At 38.9% G+C, this 20,706-nt stretch overlaps 1 protein-coding gene across 4 annotated transcripts in view; it reads left to right on the top strand.

The window, feature by feature from the left end:
- LOC135466063 (polyamine-transporting ATPase 13A3-like) overlaps positions 1-20,706 on the top strand; it is a 58,635-nt gene that overhangs the window by 25,364 nt on the left and 12,565 nt on the right. For 3 of the 4 annotated variants that reach the window (XR_010444082.1, XR_010444083.1, XM_064743473.1), the window contains exons 9-25: positions 65-134; positions 1,885-2,019; positions 2,791-2,857; positions 3,411-3,542; positions 4,003-4,176; positions 4,883-5,028; positions 7,006-7,206; positions 9,364-9,425; positions 9,586-9,730; positions 11,182-11,289; positions 13,651-13,801; positions 15,162-15,282; positions 16,920-17,044; positions 17,923-18,116; positions 18,518-18,625; positions 19,447-19,526; positions 19,927-20,079. Coding sequence is in view for 2 of the 4 variants with exons in the window: in XM_064743473.1 (XP_064599543.1) it covers positions 65-134; positions 1,885-2,019; positions 2,791-2,857; positions 3,411-3,542; positions 4,003-4,176; positions 4,883-5,028; positions 7,006-7,206; positions 9,364-9,425; positions 9,586-9,730; positions 11,182-11,289; positions 13,651-13,801; positions 15,162-15,282; positions 16,920-17,044; positions 17,923-18,116; positions 18,518-18,625; positions 19,447-19,526; positions 19,927-20,079 (2,172 nt within the window). In the remaining 2 variants the exon portion in view is untranslated. The remainder of the gene's footprint in view (positions 1-64; positions 135-1,884; positions 2,020-2,790; positions 2,858-3,410; positions 3,543-4,002; positions 4,177-4,882; positions 5,029-7,005; positions 7,207-9,363; positions 9,426-9,585; positions 9,731-11,181; positions 11,290-13,650; positions 13,802-15,161; positions 15,283-16,919; positions 17,045-17,922; positions 18,117-18,517; positions 18,626-19,446; positions 19,527-19,926; positions 20,080-20,706) is intronic. The other variant, XM_064743474.1, reaches the window with a different exon arrangement.

The raw sequence follows: 20,706 nt of genomic DNA, 5'->3' as shown, positions 1-20,706 counted from the left end.
TTAGAGTGTCAAATTCTTCTAGTTAATCGTAAAAGTCACAATTTTGTTGTTGTTGTTGTTTCAGACGTCTCTTGTATGGCAACAACATGATTGCGGTACACGTCACACCTATCCTTGTGTTACTTTTCCAGCAGGTGAGAATGTCAGTCTTTGATCCTCCAAAGCCTGATGATTCAGTGATTCAGATTGCTTTATAAATATGGGTCATGTATGGCACAAAGAAAAGCACGTGGAAATGTATGCCTGTGCAACAACATCGAAGAGTTTGGCAACAGCCCATGATTTAATTACCCTAATTCTTCTAATTTTTGTGCTAATTCTTTGCTAAATGAGCAGACTAGGTGTCCCAAAAATTAGAAGAACTTCTAATTGCACAGGTCTGACACTTGTTCCATGTAAAATTTCAAGTATCTCAGATATTAAACAGGTTATGCCAGGGCTTTTTTGCCCAAATAGCAATAAGTGCATATCCAATTTTTTGACTTTTTATCCAAGTTTTGGCTGTTATTTTAGAATAACTGAAATAATTACCTTTCACAAAACATCAGCCTCGTCTGCATGTGTTACCATTCAAAATTGGTATTAAATCTCCTAAAATTTTTGAAGGTCATCATTATTACTTTTTCAAACTGTATAATCTTTTTAACACAATATCTCGTACAGATGTGAGTCTGATATTTGCTGAAATGGAATATTTTGAGCTATTCTTTTTAAATACATTGTACTAAACATTTGATTTGATTAGCACATATGGATTTTTGGACAAAAATCTCCGGTATAGCTTCTTTAATTTAAAATGTACAAAATTTGCAAAACCGCTTTAATGTATACATGCCAACAAGGAAGAAATCCTGGTCAATTGCTCTCCAAACAGTGACATGTGACCTGGGTATTGTACAGATATAAAATGGGAATGAATTTCCTCTTTTTACTTTGTCATAACCTAAGTTTAATTATAAATCACTCTGGCTGAACATTGAAATTAAAAATTGGATGACAATAATAGTAATATTGAATAAAAATAATAGTGACATCTGCATATGGGAAATATGTAAGTAATGTTTTGGTATAAAATGAGTTCATTTTTTCCCCCTAAAACACACTTGTTCAAGTGGATAACAGACATATTTATGAAATTGAAATCATACTTGTCTAAGTTTGTTGAAGTTTCCCTTGCTTGTAATGTTTTCATAATCATGTATCAAGTGAAATTTTGGTTACAATTTACTGAAGTGTGGTTCCCCTGCTATTATTACTCTTAGATAATCAAATGAATTCTTGGGTAGGAATTTAACCAACATTAAAATAAACAAGTTTGGGCGAGAAAGTACATTCTGTCCATCATAAACATGACCAGGATCAAATACGTGTGAATTAATTACTTCTTTCAAAAAAGCTTTTCTTGTATCTGAGACTACATGTATATTAGTCCCAGCTTTCATGAGCTTTCATCCCTCATGCCAGGGCCTTTCTCATGAGGGCGGAAAGCTTGTAAATGACGCTTAAAAACTTGCAGATGTTGAAAGACTGTTTTTGGTTTTGGTATAATATACACGAATCTACAAGACCCAAGTTGGGGCCTTTGTGACTCAGTTGGTTAGTGCGCTGGCACAGCGTAATGACCCAGGAGTCTTTCACCCTCACACCACCCCCACCTCCCACCCCTGCCCGGTTTCCACTCACCATAATCCTGGCCGCCGTCGTATAAGTGAAATATTCTTGAGTACGGCATTAAACACCAATCAAATAATATAAATAAATATGACCTAAGTTGTAAGTAATTTTGAGGGTCTCAGTCCACTATTGACCAAGCAGATTCATAAATAGACAGAATTAATTATAAAGAATTACTGTGATTGAAGTCTTTGTTTCTGTGTTTTTTAGGCCCTTAATCCATTCTATGTGTTTCAAGTGTTCAGCTGTTCTCTGTGGTTTGCTGACGAATATTACTACTATGCCTCCACAATTGTTGTGATCTCAGTTATCTCCCTTTCTACCACAATCTACCAGACAAGGAAGGTGGGTTGTGTTATTTTTATGGTGTTTTCATATTCCATAGTTTTTATTCATTTGATGTTTGTGTTCCTATACATTTGCAATTTCCTCTCATCTGCCTGGCATCTCAGATTTCTGTCCAAATAACCCATGCACTCTAGAAATGCTGCATTCTGAAAGTCAGTTCAACAAATAGTTTTGGATTAGAGGATAATAATACTATGTAGATGTAATGTGATAATTTACTTGATAGTCAGGAAACATTCAAACATGTTACTGTCAGTCCAGTTTTTGTTATGCTTACATGACATTAATTTAAATTGTTATTTTATGAGTGCAATAAATCTTTTCCCGATGTTGGAGGAGGGTAACAAAATGAAAGTAAAAATCGCCTGATTTGAGTGAAATGTGGACTGTCTATTTGTCCTGTTTGAAGACATATTTGCATTATAGGAAAGCTTTGAAAAAAACGGAAAATAGCAAAAACATCAAGATCTGACAAAGGAATAGGCAGATTTTTAGTTTTATTTTTGTTCCTTCTTTTGGGGTGTTTCAGTTTCTTGTAAAACAGGAAATAAAACTGGTGTCACCTTGTTATTTTTCTATTTTTGTGGTAAATTATACCCTCTTTTGTGGTAAATTATGCTCACTTTTGTTTGCTTCTTCAAGTCAGTATGATGCCACTTACTCGAGAGCTACGTGTATTTTAATATAAATAATAAACTATGAGTGGTTAAATTTTAGCACAGAGACCACAAATATGTGACATATTTTTTGTCCCTTTCCAATGTTTAGATGCAGAGGGCACTGCGGAACACGATTACCTCCTCCACGGTCATGACAGTTTGTCGAGGGGATGAAGGTGGGCTGTAACAAACTCATGTGTTTTATTAATTCATAACTTACAGTTCTTTGTTCTTTGGGTGACCCCAGGTGGACTTAAACTAATTTGCAAATAACTAGTCCTGAATCATTCTCTGGGTGAAATCAGTGTACAGTCTGTCATTTTTTTTGTATTGAGATGACCTTGTATTGTAGATATCAGTTGTCCTTCACAAAAAGTTTCCTTCAAAAGAGCGAAATCTCTTGAAAGATGACTGTGATTTGTTCCCTGTTTTGAGTCTGTTGTACTTGAGAACTCAGAGCTGGCTCAGATGGTTAAACCACTGGCTCTCTGCAAATATCAGGCACTTGACAAGTTAGGTTGCAGGTTCAAATCCAGGCTTGGCCCTTTCTGTGGCAGCCTTAAATCAGAAGGCTTGTCAGGTATAGAGTGAAGGTTGATGGTTTCCTCCAAGCACACTTGATTTCCTCTACCTGTACACCTGGCCAAGCCAGTGTTGTACTTGAGAAATTAAAGCCCAGAATATATGGATATCACCCATGTAAAAGGCATGTTCTTTTTTTCACCTCAGTGTTTGAAGATCTCTCCTCTGAAGACTTGGTTCCTGGGGATGTGATAGAGATACCGCGGAATGGCTGCGTGATGCAGTGTGATGCGGTTTTGCTCAGTGGCAACGTCATCGTCAACGAGAGCATGTTGACAGGTAAAAAATTGAAAATCCAAGTAAATTGTCTTAGAAGGTGAAAAAAGGTGGAATGTAGAATTCACGGAAGTGTTCATTCAATAGAGTGAAAACAAAATCGTAAATTCCATACTTAGAGTAATGCAATTACAGTACCATAGCAGGTTATTCACATGTATCAGTACTGAGGAAATTTGAAACCAATGAAATCTTAACATGAAAACTTGATGCAGTAGGTGTATTTCTTCATGCACACTGGCAATGAGTACATCAGATTTTACCATATTTTTGAACACCTCTAAATTTGATTAGTGGCATTTCTCAACGATAGACTCTTTGAAGTTACCTCTGACCAGATTGGAACAACCTTTAGAGTGCAATTTTTAAGATTCTGTCAATTTACTGTAGTTCGGCAAGTTTGAATTTTGAAGCCATGTAAAACTCGGCTGGGACTATTTAACTGAGATTGTTTGTGTTCCAGGCGAAAGTGTACCTGTGACGAAGACCCCAATCCCCAACCCCAGGGGCCTCTCCGCACAAGATCTCCCCTACAACATCAAAGAGCACTCCCGTCACACGCTCTTCTGTGGAACTCACGTCATCCAAACACGTTACTATGACAACCAAAAAGTCCTTGCCGTGGTTATTAGAACAGGTTTGTAAACGTCAGGATTATAGCAAGAATTCAAGTCACGCTCATGTCCTCTCCCTCTTCAGTCCTCTGGCGGATAGCTCTGTCAGCAACTAATGGACAGTCCTGGCCGTCTCAGAGCCAGGTTTTCCTCCCACCATAATGCTGGTGTTGTCGTATAAGTGACGAAAAGCATTCTTGAGTACGGCATCAACCTCCATTGAGTGACATAAATAAATAGATAAATAAATATAACAAGGGCAAATAACTCCTTAGTGACAAAGAACAAATCCTTGAACCTGTCAAGAATACATGTATGGTGGAGTATAGCCTAGTACACATTGAGTGACATTACTCCTTTATAATATGCGTTAAAATTGTTTTTTTCCGCAATATTTTTCTGATAAAAGGCTTATGGACACAGCCTCTAGCAAGTGACTATATTTTCATCCGTATGACTTGTGGCAGTAGCCTGATGTTCCATGTTTGGAAGTACCCAGTGAAATAAACTTTCACTGATGCAAATTGGACTGCACATAAGCTGGAACTGCGCTGTATTGCCTGAAGGATGACACAACATGGGAATTCACTCAGTTTTATTGTAGAGCCTTTTAATGTGATTTGTTTTGAGTAAATAAGTGTGATAGATGTGGCAGATAATTTAAGTCAGAATGGGAAAAATTGAAGAAAAAGAACTGGGTGTTAATTCTGTTTTCCTTTCTTTCATCAGGTTTTTCCACTGCAAAAGGTGACCTGGTTCGTTCTATTCTCTATCCTAAGCCAGTGGACTTCAAATTCAACAGAGACACTTACTTGTTTATTGGTGTCCTTGCTGGAATTTCAGCGCTGGGCTTCATCTACACTGTTGTTCTTATGGTAAGATTATATTATAGCCTTATTCCATGAACAGTCTCATTTTTCACTGAACATACTCCACACTTACTCTTTGTTGATTGCCGCTTCGGGACTGGTAGATCCAGGATCAATCCTTGATCGAGTCACACCTAAGACTTTAAAAGAGGAAGTTATAACTTCCTCGCTTGGCGTTCAGCATGAAGGGGATAGTGCAACGACTGGTTGACCCGTATCGGTATAATAGCTCGGGTGGGACGGCTTACTTGCCTTCGGTGAGTCGTCTCAGTGGAGCAGCACTAAATAAAAGAGCGGTGGAAATCCGTCCTGCAACAAGGAGGCGCATTACACGTACAAGCACCCTAATGATTCCTTTGTCGTCATATGATTGAAAAATTATTGAGTACGATGTTAAACCCCAAGCACTCACTCATTCACTTTGTTGATTGTTCGAAACCTTGACTATTTTTCAAGGTCAGTGGATTGAATTTGTGAAATGGTTGTTAACACGTTCACTAAGCTTACATAAAGTGTAAACCCTAATGCAAGGCGCACACACAACAGTTCGCTGACATTTGAGGGCGAAAAAAAACAGTTTTAGCAGCAGGAAGGAAAAATTAGGCTTTCAGTCTTATTAAAAGATGTATACACAAATTCTGGTTCTAAGGCTTGGTGGGTGGAAAATAAAGTGTGGCTTAATTCGTCATTAGTTGATCAATTTTCGGTATGCTGGTAAAGTGAAAGAAAAGCAGATACCAACACTTGCTGGCTTCCAATGAATGTTGCTTTGGTACACACTGTGCCATTGGCTGTGTCTCTCCTGTGGACCAATGAGTGAGCTTCTAACAAACTCTGAAGTGTGTACAACAACGCAGTGGTTGTTTGACAGCTACGGCAATGTTTGCGGTTTCTCTCCGGCCACAAAGCCGAAAACAGTGCAAAACTAAGCATGTTGCTTGATAAATAATAAATGGCTAGTACAAACAATTTTGATTCCCGCTTTGCGTTGAACTGCTTAGAGGGTGACGAGTCACTCTGCCAGTTGATTAAAAGTACTCTTCAAAGGCTCGAAAAAAGTGACACCTTTTTGAATACTGCTCACGATAGGTGCGAAAGTAATTTTCTTCAATAGTGTTAATCCATCCCCCATTGTTTTAATCTCTGATCCAGATCACGAGGATTGGCAACAGCACAGGAAACAAAGGTGGATTAAAGCCACCCACGATGATGCCTTTTGAAGATTTTTTTCAGTATTCCCTTGATTAAATAGGTGAAAATTAATTCCCGCAAGCATATTTTTGGAGTAAATCCGCAAAAATAAATTCCAGCAAATAATAAGTACTTTACAGTAACTGACAAACAATCAGGGGAACTGAAAGGGGTTTAGTTTCACACGAAAACAGGTTTGTCACTCTACACATCAGAGAAGAACATTGTTCTGACCAGAATATGTCTTTACCACTCACAAATGTTATGTCTAATATGTTTTCACTTAAATTATATAAAAATTTCAGTGGCTCAGTTGGTTAGCGTGCTCGCGCAGCGTAATGACCCAGATGCCTGTCGCTGTGAGTTCAAGTCCAGCTCATGTTTGCTTCCTCTCCAGTTATAAATGGGAAGGTCTGGCAACAACCTGCGGGTGGTCGTGGGATTCCCTCAGGCTCTGCCTGGTTTCCTCCTAGTGAAATATTTTTGAGTATGGCGTAAAACTCCAATCAAATGAATAAATATGAAAATTTCACCAATTTCAAAGTTATGTGTTATCATGGTGTCAGTACATGTTCAGCTATCTTTATAGACTACCTTTTGACCATGTATACATTTTCAAATGATGTTTTGATCAGTGAAACGACATGTATCTGTAGCTGCTCTGTATTTTTGTGAATTTCTGATTTTCAAAGGTTTTATCCCCTCTTGTGGTTTTAGGTAATGGTAGTGTTTAATTTTAGAGGCCTCAAAAGCCGAACAGCTTTTAAAAAAAATCTGAATATGTGTTAACAGGTGCGTCGAGGGAATGACGCTTCTGATGTCGTCATCCGTGCTCTGGATCTCATCACAATCGCTGTTCCTCCGGCACTGCCGGCAGCCATGACAGTTGGTATCGTCTTTGCACAGGCGCGTCTCAAGCGTAATGCCATTTACTGCATCAGTCCGCGCAGTATCAATGTGTGCGGAAGTCTGAATGTTGTCTGTTTTGACAAGGTAAGCTGTAAGAGGATTAAGTGATTCAAAACCTCATTATCCAAACCTCATTATCTGTTACAGTTCTTACTTTAAATACATATTATTAGGTAAAATGTTATTATTTGTTACAGTTGTCACTTTAAATACATATTATTAGTTAAAATGTCATTACCTGTTGCTTTCCCCCGGGCTCTGCCCGGTTTCCGCCCACCATAATGCTGGCCGCCGTCGTATAAGTGAAATATTCTTGAGTACAGCGTAAAACACCAATCAAAAAAAAAAAAAAAAAAATTATCTGTTGCAGTTGTTACTTTAAATACATATTATTAGTTCAAACCTCATTATCTGTTACAGTTGTTACTTCAAATACATATTATTAGTGAAGACGTCATTATTTGTTACAGTTGTCACTTTAAATATATATTATCAGTTCAAATGTTATTGTCTGTTGCATTTGTTACTTCTAATAGATATTATTAGATAAAACGTAATTATCTGTTATAATTGTTACTTTAAGTACATATTATTAGTTAAAACATCATCATCTGTTAGAGTCGTCACTTCAAATACTCATCATCAGTTCAGACCTCATCGGCTGTTAGAGTTGTCACTATAAATACACATCATTCAGACCTCGTCGTCTGTTGGAGTTGTCACTTAAAATACACATCATTAGTTCAAACCTCATCGGCTGTTAGAGTTGTCACTTTAAATACACATCATTAGTTCAGACCTCATTGTCTGTTAGAGCTGTCACCTAAATACAGATCATTAGTTCAGACCTCATCATCTGTTAGAGTTGTCACTTTAAATACACATCATCAGTTCAGTCCTCGTCATCTGTTAGAGTTGTCACTTTAAATACACATCATCAGTTCAGTCCTCGTCATCTGTTAGAGGTGTCACTTTAAATACACATCATTAGCTCAGTCCTCGTCGTCTGTTAGAGTTGTCATTTTAAATACTCATCATTAGTTCAGACCTCGTCGTCTGTTAGAGTTGTCGCTTTAAATACACATCATTAGTTCAAACCTCATCGTCTGTTAGAGTTGTCACTTTAAATACACATCATTAGCTCAGTCCTCGTCATCTGTTAGAGATGTGACTTTAAATACACATCATTAGCTCAGTCCTCGTCGTCTGTTAGAGTTGTCACGTTAAATACTCATCATTAGTTCAAACCTCATCGTCTGTTAGAGTCGTCACTTTAAATACTCCTCATTAGTTCAGACCTCATCGTCTGTTAGAGTTGTCACCTTAAATACACATCATTAGTTCAGACCTCATCGTCTGTTAGAGTTGTCACTTTAAATACTCCTCATTAGTTCAGACCTCATCGTCTGTTAGAGTTGTCACTTTAAATACACATCATTAGTTCAAACCTCATCGTCTGGTAGAGTTGTCACTTTAAATACACATCATTAGTTCAGACCTCATCGTCTGTTAGAGTTGTCACTTTAAATGCTCATTATTAGCTCAGACCTCATCGTCTGGTAGAGTTGTCACTATAAATACACATCATTAGTTCAGACCTCATTGTCTGTTAGAGTTGTCACTTTAAATATGTATGGCTTGTTCACGTCCAGTTATTAGTACGTCTACAATCTTATGAATTTAAATAGCTAGGGTTCTTTCATTTTACGCTCTCACTGCCTCTTAACATAAAAATAACATAAAACCCTCTTACAGCCATCTTTTAAGCGCCCTACCATTGTGTATATAAGCAGAGTCAACCACAGACTCAAAACTCAAGAGGGGTCGTAAAAGTCTGAAGGCTGACTTTAGTTCAGTTTTATGCTTTATTTGATCATTAAATCTAAGTTTAGTCTTGACCTACACTCAGTGTCTTCAGGCTGTTCAAATGTTTGACTCAGATATGCATGTAGGCCTACATTATGATTTGTAACTTGCTCATTTGTGTCTTTCTACAATTATTTTTGACAATGCTTTCATAAAGTCGAGGGCCCAGGTTCACGAAGATGCCATACATATACAATAATGGCACATAAAGAACGATGGTACGTTAAGAGTGACGTATAAAATATCATACAACAAATGTAGGATAAAAATATCTTGTACACTGCTTTGTGAAACTGGGCCGTGGTTGTTTATCAAGGTGTCATTCCTACATGTAGGTGTATGGTTGTTCCATAGACTGGAATTTCTCTCTTACAGACTGGTACATTGACTGAAGATGGCCTAGACTTCCAGGGAGTGGTCCCTGTACGAAATGCCATGTAAGTCTGTACACTTTTGTGACTTCTCTTCGTTTTGGAGTTCTCAGGTGTAGTGAGTTTGTTTCTTTTCTTCATTTTGGTGCACTCAGGTGTAGTTTGTGTTTTGTTATGTTTTTGTTCCAAGATTGTCATGCTCATAACTTATTTCCCTTTGATCTAGGTTTGACCAGCATCATTCCAGCTTAGAGAAACTGTCCGGCTCTCCTCTACTCATCGCTATGGCAACCTGTCATTCACTAACCATAATTGATGGTGTTTTGTCAGGCGACCCTCTGGACTTAATCATGTTTGGGTCCACTGATTGGGTAAGACATTTTCTTGATAGTCTATAAATTTAAACTAAATTACTGCATTTCATCTGAAGATTGGATGTAAAAATGCATTTTCATGAACACTTAGAGGCCTTCAAAAGATACTGTCAAGGCCAACACTCAAGTTTTTCTGATAAGAAATTCAGCAGACCTTACAAAAAAAAACCACTAAGTAGGCCTCTAAGGTGATTGAATCAATGAATCACTTTAAAAAAAAAAATGCTAAACTTAAGATGTAACACAGTGTACCATTATAACAGTCGTACATCACCTGGGGAAAAAAATTGTAATATGTGTGTCAAACAGTCACTGTAAGAATCCATCTCACGACATCTTCTAATCTTTCCGTGTTGATAGATAGCAGTTTCCTGGTTCTGACATGTTCTCGTCACGATATGGCGGAATTATTTATATTGCTAATGTGGTGTTAAACCATAACCATGTGTTCATTCATTGTATCAGCATTTCCAATTTAGTGACAGGATTTTCACTTTACAAGCCTGGTCTCTGAAAATCTGAGGTAATGAGGCACTGGATTGGCAAAATAAAGTTGGTGTAATACAGAGATATCCAGAAACACTTCCCAATGCCAGAATTTTATTTATTTATTTATTTACTTATTTATTTATTTATTTATTTATTTATTTATTTATTTGATTGGTGTTTTACGCCATACTCAAGAATATTTCATTTATACGACAGCGGCCAGCATTATAGTGGGAGGAAACCGAGCATAGCCCAGGGGACCTTCCCACGTATGACCAGAGAGGAAGCCAGTATGAGCTGACTTGAACTCTCAGTGACCACATTGATGGAAGGCTCCTGGGAGGATTGCTGGTTCAGAGCCCTCTGAGAAAATTTGTATGTTTTTTCTAATGTTTGACCCCCTCACAGTGTGGCTGTAATATTTCTGAAGTGGCATTTGGCTAAACTCATTCATTTTAATGTTTCACACGTAATATGATGTCATAATACTTGGCTGTAAGGCTTAGGATATTGTTGATATACTCAGATCAACAAACACTGAATAGCCCAGAGGCCCCGGTTCAAGTCCTGAGTCAAGCCGCCCCTTTGAAACATACAACCTTGAAGTTTCCTGGACCGCTTGTCTGAGCATAATAGCACATACATGTAGCCCAAGTATTGGTCAGCCCAGTGTGACTGTGCTGTAAATTTTCTGGACACCTGTCTTGTGTCTTTGGCATGGCATTTCAGTGAGACAGCACAATAAGTATGTTGGCATCATTTCCAGCTTACTACAAGGAGGTAGTAATGTATATGATCAAAATAGTGTTTGAAAGCTTCATTAGATCTCTTACTACAAAAATTGTCTGATTCTGTACCCTAAATGCTGGGTCCTTGATTGATATACATGTAAACATATGTGTATATTTATATCAGCTGTGATTATTGTGTTGTATAAAGAAAAGTGTTTATAATTCCAGGTGCTGGAGGAGCCAGGCATGGAAGAGACAAGATTTGACATGATGATACCCACTGTAGTCCGCCCAAGAACCAGCCACCATATCACTGCTAACAACGGCACCACCAAGGTTTGTACTTTGTTTCTGTCATGAGAATATGAATGTGGGCAAAACTGGCTCAAGCATTTTGACACAGCAGTCAGTGTCTCACCAGCTGGCCACCTGTCTATTTCTTTGTAAAAGTGAACATAAAGTCAGCCAACAAATCTGAATTAATTAATAAAGTAGTATTTCAGAAATATTCTAAAAATATTTTAAAAAATTCTACACTGCTTATCAACAAAATAAACATCAAACAATCGTCAGTATCTAGCCACTCTTTTGGTGATTTTGCCATGCTATAGCTATCTTATGTGACGTCACAAAACCCAGAAGCTCTCCCATTCCATCAGTATTAAACAATGGGACAATGAGAAAATACAAACAAAAACACCTGATCAGATAGGTTATAGATGTCATTTAGAAAGTGGATTAAGTAACAGTATTATCGTTAATAGGGATTACACTTTCTGAATATAGCACAGATTCTAGTGCTGAAATTTGGCTGAGACCATTGCGGGTTTCGAGCCAGCGACCTCAGAGTCAGGCACCTAACCGCCAGCAATATATGTCAACCGTCTAGACCACTCGACCAACAGGCCTTCAATGGTCTCAGCCAAATTTCAGCACTAGAATCTCCTGCTATATTCAGAAAGTGTAATCCCTATTAACGATAATACTGTTAAAAACACCTGATACCCAGCCAGTGAGTATCAGCTGTGTTGTGCTCAAAGGGCAGATGTTACTTTGGTGATCGGTCAGGGCGATGTTCATGGACACAAGCATCATGTTTTAGCGGCCCTGCTCGTCCTTGTCCCGCATGGGTGTAAGCATTTGGTCTAGCTGGCTGTACTGACTTCAGGCAATTTACCGAACACAGCAGGACCTTCTGACTGATATATCTCTTTCATTCAGATTTCGAGAAGATATTTTCGTAATAAATCTGACTTTCTAAGGAAAAATAATGCAAAGTCACAATATTTTTCTTCAAACAACGACTCTCCCGAGGTGGTTTTTTTGCCAGCTCACCCTGATAAGTTCCTGCTGCTGTATCATGCCCAACATGTACACTTTGTGACACAAGTTCTCAGTTCCCTGCTCAGATTGAATTGTCCAACAGTGCCGTATCACCAGTGCTGAAATTCATCTTCTCGGCTTTCAAAACTTATGTTAACTTATAAAAGATATTTTTCTGTGATAACTGTGTCTTTTATCATTTTTTCTCTGTATATCGGGTGGGCATAAAAAAAATGGCTGTACTTTGACACTCAGTATTTACGAAACCCTCTTACGTCAATTTCATCCTTTAAGATTTCTCTTCATGGGATCATAATCAAAATAGAGTCAAAACGCATGTTACGAACATTTCAAAATGATGTTCTACCTTGTTTTACTTGAAAAGGTGATCAGTTCCTTGTCTGCCGCAGAGAAAACCATCTTGATTCAGCAAAACTTGTGCCTGTCTGGCAGAAAGGTTTCTCTGACACTAGAGCCAGACAATTTTTTCAGACCACACTTGATTGACTTGTGTCCCACAGATGTAGCGCACGCTTTACTCATGACACATGACAGGTGATGCAGTGTGGGTCACCAGAACTTGCATTTTTGAGGCTATGTTTTCATTTTAACCCTGTGTACAGACTACACAAGCTATGACCTTGAAAATTGGTCAGTATAGTAACAAAATCATGCCATTTGAATGTCTAAAGGTTGAAAGGGTATGAACAAATGATAATGGAGCAATACAGCATTAAAGTACGTGCCATTTTTTTCATGTCCACGCGATATATGGTGGCAGACTTTATGTTCACTTTAACACTGTATGATTACAGCATTCATACCCAGGTTGGTCAAACTTGGTCCATTTTTTTTAATTTTGTCGTTTGTTTCATCAGAATCATATTTTGTTACAGGCTTGGAGACCTAATGCTACATTTGCAGCTTATCATGGGGAGCTATTCTTTTCATTCCCTTGATCACTTATTTTTTCGGGGGCCTCCGTGGTTCAGTTGGTTAGTGCGCTTGCGCAGCGTAATGACCCAAGAGCCTCTCACCAATGTGGTCACTGAGTTCAAGTCCAGCTCATGCTAGCTTCCTCTCCGTACGTAGAAAGTTCTGTCAGTAACCTGTGGATGGTTGTGGGTTTTCCCTTGTCACCATAATGCTGGCCGCCGTTGTATAAGTGAAATATTCTTGGGTACGGCGTAAAACACTAATCAAATAAATAAATGACTAAATAACTTATTTTTTCAAGGACCTGTGCACCTTTGCTGTTTTTTCCTTCTAAACATACTATCTCTTACAATTATGCTAAAAGTTTGATGGTACACTTATCTTCCCTCAGTTACAGCCTCTCCAGTATATAAAAGATCTTTCATACACTTGTTTTAGGCCCCTGAGGTGGGGATCATGCGACAGTTCACCTTCTCATCCAGTCTCCAGCGAATGTCCGTCATTGCCAGGACCCTGGGAAACTCCAACTTTGATCTCTACGCTAAAGGCGCTCCTGAAATGATCACTTCATTGTGTAAGCCTGATACGGGTAAGTCCAAATCTGCGGCTCAGAGGTGGGCTTTCAGTATTTATTTGATTGGTCTTTTACATGGTACTCAAGAATATTTACTGGCGCCCAGTGTTTTGGTAGAAAACCGGCCAGAGCCTGGGGGAAACCCACATCTCCAGGTTGCTGCCAGACCTTCCCATGTATGTCTGGAGAGGAAGCCAGGATGAGCTGGACTTGAACTCATAGACAGTGACTGCAATGGTGAAAGGCTTCTAGGGTCGTTGCATTGCATTGCATTAGATGCAGGTTTCATATTAGCTCCCAGTCAGTATTCTCACCAGCTGTGTTTACAGAAGTCTTTTTGGATTTAGTCAGTCGAAAAAATATTGTAACAAATTTTGGTTTGGCTAGAGCTGCAGATTTGTGCAAGGCTGTTTTACAGTCTTGTGTGTCCCAAAATTCTGGCACAATGACCCAGGAGCCTCTCACCAATGCCGTCACTGTGAGGTCATGTCCAGCTCATGCTGACTTCTTTCCTGGCAGTACGTGGGGAAGGGCTGTCAGCAACCTACAAATGGTCATGGGTTCTCCCCTGCTCTGCCTGGTTTCTTCCCACTATAATGTTGGCTGCTGTTGTATTAAATGAAATGTTCTTGTGTATGTAATAAAACACCAATCAAACAAACAACTAAAATATATATGTACATTCGACAAAGACAAAAACATAGTACCTCCTTTTCTTTGCTTGTGTTCTCCTATAAATATGTCATTTATTTATCTTTCGGGGCCTCCGTGGCTCAGTTGGTTAGCGCGCTAGCGCAGCATAATGACCCAGGAGTCTCTCACCAATGCGGTCGCTGTGAGTTCAAGTCCAGCTCATGCTGGCTTCCTCTCCGGTCGTACTTGGGAAGGCCTGCAGCAGCCTGCGGATGGTCGTGGGTTTCCCCTAGGCTCTGCCCGGTTTCCACCCACCATAATGCTAGCCACCGTCGTATAAGTGAAATATTCTTGAGTACGGCGTAAAACACCAATCGAATAAATAAATAAATATTTATGTTCCGTCTAACACTTAAAACATCCTCTCTATTCGTGGATGTAAAAATTAAAGGTGTAAATTAAATTAAAAATGCTAGCTGTGTCTGAAATACTGACTTCCCAAACAAAGGATATGAGCCTATAAAGTGGTTGTGTACACTAAGATTTTTTACATCAGGGAAGGGTTCTTTGCAGACTGTGAACGTTACCATATTGCACATTTAAACCTTTTATATGTTATATATATATAATCATTGTAACCACACGGAATGTGTCGTAGTTGGCTTGAATACTGTACGATATAATGTTTGTAGTGTATGCATGTTTATTGCCTGTGGTCAAAATGCCCTTTTTTTATTTCTAGTGCCGTCCAATTTCCACGAGGTTCTCATGGGCTACACACAGCATGGTTACAGAGTTCTAGCATTGGCATGGAAACCACTGCCCACCAAATTAAACTATGTTAAAATACAGCGTGTCCAGAGGTAACTTAGTTTCAAAAACTACATGACGTTTTTGTATGAAAATAATTGTATTTATTTCGTCCTTGTGAATGCAGTTTCGTCGTCATATGACTGAAACATTGTTGAGAACGACGTTAAACCCCAAGCACTCACTCACTGTGAATGCAGTACGAAGAGGGTGCATCTTTGTTTTTGCAACTTTTCATGGATGTTGGTGGATGGAGCATTTGTGTTGAACTCTAAAGCAACCTTTGACAGGTGACGTGTCTCAGTGTTGTCATGGAGAGAGAAAAGCTACTGCTGAATCAGTGATGCGTCATTTGTGGATATACATCAGCGATTGATGACGTCATGTGTTCGTAGGTGACGTCACACCAGGCAAAGTGGACGGGACAGAAATATTTTGTTTCCATATACTCTAATGAAACGTACAATATCGGTTTTAATTCACTGCGATATTTTCACAATTTAGGAAAGCAATTCAGACTATCCCAGTCTTTATCAATTTACCTTGCTTTCAAGGCACAGATGTTTTGACGCCAAGGTAACTCTTTAAAAATTGAGGCTGATGCAGAAAAAGAAAAATTATGTATTTTTTTTTTTTGACAGTAAACATGAAAATCTCGAAGTCTTATGCTAGATATCAGCAGGTTGACATGTTGATGAACTTACTTTCAAATGACGTTTGCTCAATTTCCACTGTTTAAAATTATTAGCAAACAGTATTGTATTCATTAGATTGTAGTTTACAAATGATACATACATGTAAATGTGGGTTATCACATTCAGCAGTGTTCAACATCAACATGCCAATGTGCATGGATTTATGAAGGGTTACAAACGTCTGGCATTTCAACACAGGCACTTGTATCTTAATATTTTATAGCACATTTTAGCTTGTCTTTGGTTGTTTGTTTCATACTTTTGGGCTCCAATAACCCGTGGAAAATCTCCATAAAGATTTCAAAAATTCAGCATCGTTTCACTTGCCAATTCCCCTACTCATGTCTTGCCAGTCACATTAATAGTAAATGAAAATTTCAAGACCATGTGTGAGTCAGAGAGGAAGTGTCGTTGTTATCGAGGAAAAACAGGACGAGTTTTTGTACATCAACAACATTAAATAATAATAGTAATCTCTGTAGGACCTTGCCAGTGGATTATATTTTTTGAAAGCAAAGTTGCTTCTGTTTATTGCTGTGATTTCACGAAGGATTGTTGTTCACAGTGTATAGCCTTACCAGGGGGTAAGCCAGGTTTGTCACGTGGTCTTTTCAGATTTTATGGCATCAGAGGCGCAGGACACGTACCTAGCAACGTCACAGCTGAATTATAAATTCAAGCTTTGCTCATGACCTACCCTATTTCCTCAACCTTTTCGCAGATGAAAGAGCAACTTTCAGTGCTATTTATGCACCTTTCACTTCAGTTTTGGAAACAAAACTATATTAGTTGGATTACCCAGTTTTAGGTGTTCACAAGCAGTATAATTTTATCATTCTATAAAAATAACACCCTTAAAATGTGCTTGTATAAACACCTTACAAACCTGCGAAAGGTTGACAAATTACAGTACATATATATATAAATATATATATATATATATATATATATATATATATATATATATATATATGTGTATGTATGCCTTTGTACAGAGAGCAGGTGGAGAAAGGATTGACGTTGGTTGGCCTGTTAATTATGGAGAACCAGCTTAAGCCAGAAAGCACACCTGTGATCCACCAGCTGAGAGAGGCCAACATCCGTACCATCATGGTCACAGGTGAGTGACGACTGAGACGATTTGTGTTTGAAGATTACGCAAGATACATGTAGTTATACTGGAGATGGCCAAGATATGGTATCGCCTAGTGGGCCAAGGGTCATCTGTCTTGCATAACACACATTTCAAGTTCCAGGTATATGGGTCAAATCAGTGTCCTGAAAAATACACTAGGATCAAACAGAAGTACATTTGATACCCATGACAGGTGCACAGATTACAGGACATTCTAAAGGAAAAGCCCAAATTATGGGGAATATTGCTTAATAAAATATTATATTAATATTTGAAAAAAAAAAATTCTTTTATTTCATTGCACTGACTGTACAAAAATTTATATCTTAATTTTGACATAATGTGTGGCCTTGCATGAAAATCACTGGAGGCCACTTGGGCTCTATCTGTATGATGTACAGTACTGTGTGTCAAAGGTGGGAGAATTTCCCAATAACTAGCTAAAGGTTGGTGGTATACACTAAGCACTCCAGTTTCATACACTCATAAAACTAGTTGCAGCCGTATACCGGTAGGTGATAAATTCTTGAAAATGATATTTATTTTTATATATTTATTTGATTGGTGTTTTACCCCATACTCAAGAATATTTCACTTATACGACGGCGGCCAGCATTATGGTGGGTGGAAACCGGGCAAAGCCTAAGGGAAACCCACGACCATCCACAGGTTGCTGGCAGATCTTCCAACGTATCTTCTTATGTCCAACATGAGCTGGACTTGAACTCACAGTGACCAGAATATGATATTAAACCACAGTCAAAGAAACAAGTAGATAAATGTAGACATGTATGCTGTACAACACTATATGCTTTATACTTATGTCTTGAAATACAAGAACCTTCGATGTTACCTGTCTGCAGGTGATAATATGTTAACTGCCCTAAGCGTGGCACGAGAGTGTGGCATGGTCGGCCGGACTGACCGTATTGTGATGGTCAACACCAAGCACAACGCTGGCCTGGACTCCAGCTCTAAGGAGCCCACTCTGGAGTTTATTTATGCAGATGACAAGGAGAAACATGTGGAGGAGGTGTTCACCAGCCGGACAGCAGGGGTATGGAAACATTATGTGATGTTTCTATGTGTTAATGTGCAGGGTAACAGGGAGGCAATTTTTCATACCTTTAATTGGTGGCCAAATTGGGGGCAAAGGTCAGTAATACCCAAACTCAGAAGATACTGGTGAGGAGTGCAACACTTGGCGAACACATGATTTTGTTGCGTTTTAGAAGAGTTAGACCTGTTTGTTTTAATTTGATTTAAATTTAAAGAGGATGAACGCCAAACTGTTCAGACACTCCACTGAAAGGAAGCATGGAAGTCTCTTTATTACAAGAATTTTGACTACAAGTTGTTGCCATGATATGGCTGAAACATTGCCGATTTGGCGTTAAGACCGTATATGTGAGTATCCCTTTGAATAGTTTCTGTCAACGTTTTCTTCTTCCCTTGCAGGATGGAACGAGGATTCAGATTGATGACGACAATCCACAGTTTCACTTTGCCCTCATGGGGAGGTCCTGGGAGGCAGTCAGGAAGCACTTCCCAGAGGTGCTCTGTAAGGTCAGTGTGTGCTTTGTAAGGTCAGTGTGTGCTTTGTAAGGTCATTGTGTGCTCTGTACGGTCATTGTGTGCTCTGTAACCTCAGTGTGGGCTCTGTAAGGTTAGTGTGTGTTCTGTAGGGTCAATGTGTACTCTGTAAGGTCAGTGTCTACTATGTAAGGTTAGTGTGTGTACTCTGTGAGGTCAGTGTGTACTATGTAAGGTTAGTGTGTGTACTCTGTGAAGTCAGTGTGTGCTCTGTAAGATTAGCGTGTACTCTGTAAGGTTAGCGTGTACTCTGTAAGGTCATTGTCTATTCTGTAAGGTCAGTGTCTACTCTATGAGGTCAGTGTGTACTCAGTGAAGTCAATGTGTGCTCTGTAAGGTTAGTGTGTGCTTTGTAAGCTTAGTGTGTGTTCTGTAAGGTCAGTGTGTGCTCTGTAAGGTCAGTGTGTACTCTGTAAGGTCAGTGTGTACTGTGTAAGCTTAGTGTGTACCATGTAAGGTCAGTGTGTACTTTGTATGGTTAGTGTCTACTTTGTAAGGTCTGTGTTTACTTTGTAAAGCTAATGCATACATTGTAAGGCTATTGTGTACTTCGTAAGGTTAGTGTGTACTTTGTAAAGGTCAGTATTTACTAAGTAAGGTCAGCGCATAATTTGTATAGTTAGTGCCTACTTTGTGCCTATAATAGTGCCTTATAGTGCCTATAAGGTTTATGTTTACTTTGTAAGGTTAGTGTGTACTTTGTAAGGTCAGTATTTACTCTGTAAGGTCAGCTTTTACCCTGTGAGATTGTTCAGTGATTTGATCGACAGATTGCTTTGTGATTTGGTTGATAGATTGTTGTCCGTGGCGCTGTGTTTGCACGGATGACCCCTGACCAGAAAGCTCAACTTATTGAGGTCCTTCAGGAGTTGGGGTGAGTGGCTACTTCTTCTTACCGATAAAAACTTATCCCTGTTAATACGTATACTTGAGGAAACTGGAGGTTGGCTTGGGTCATCCACTATAATATGTCCCACCATGATACTGGCCGCCGTCGCATAAGTGAAATATTCTTGAGTACAGCTTAAAACACCAATTATATAAATAAACATTGGTAAAGAGTTATGTGGAAGTTGTATGGCATGGTTAGTTAATCACTCTTGTTTCTTATCTTTGGAGTGAGTATTTACACAGACATGTTTTCTTTAGAGGGGTTTATTAATGAAGGAGCAGGGTATTGATTTGGATTGCGCTCATTTCCTGACACTTTTGAGTCCCACAGAAATACTGTTGTTGACCGAAGTGTTCGTTACGAGAGTGTGATGTTTTTGCAGATATTATGTGGGCATGTGTGGAGATGGGGCCAATGATTGTGGGGCTCTGAAAACGGCACACGCAGGGATCTCCTTGTCAGAAGCAGAGGCATCAGTTGCCTCACCTTTTACCTCCAAAAAACCAAACATCGAATGTGTCCCAACAATGATCAGGTCAGTACCACTCTTGTCCCATTAAGTGTCTGAAAATTTAGAAATCAAATGACAGACTTCATGATAGTATAACTACATGCCGTCTCATAAAACCTGGCACTGTCTCGCATTGTGCGACCTCCAGTTACCAGCACTGTAATGACATAGACTTAGAAATTGTGGACCACAACAATATACACATTATGCGACTTCCCTGTCATCGGCTTTCACCTGACTTGTGGCAAGACGGCTTCATGTTCTGTATGTAAGCTATTGATTAGACAGAATTGTTCTTTTATGGAGAACAGCTACTTCTAGTTCACGGACATCTTGTGTATGCTGTTGTTGTTGTTGTTGTTTTTGGAAATTTTCATCAGTTCATATTTACCGGATCGTCCTCAGGTCACTATGCCAGTAATGCGCAACAAGAATAGTGAAATGTCAGGATTTCGTTCACTGATTAAAGTGATATTTCACCAGATAAATGTCACACTTGACCTTACATTTTGATATTTTATACCCAAATGCTGTGACATTATGAAATGTTCCTTTGACTTTCAGTCTGAGCTTAGTGGGATGATGTGGTAAAATATGTATAAATTAACATTTACATGTCTACATCATGCAACAATGAGACACAACAATAAG

Source organism: Liolophura sinensis, chromosome 5, assembly GCF_032854445.1.
Source record: "Liolophura sinensis isolate JHLJ2023 chromosome 5, CUHK_Ljap_v2, whole genome shotgun sequence".
NCBI lineage: Eukaryota > Metazoa > Mollusca > Polyplacophora > Chitonida > Chitonidae > Liolophura > Liolophura sinensis.
This window is presented reverse-complemented; position numbering and strand designations above follow the sequence as displayed.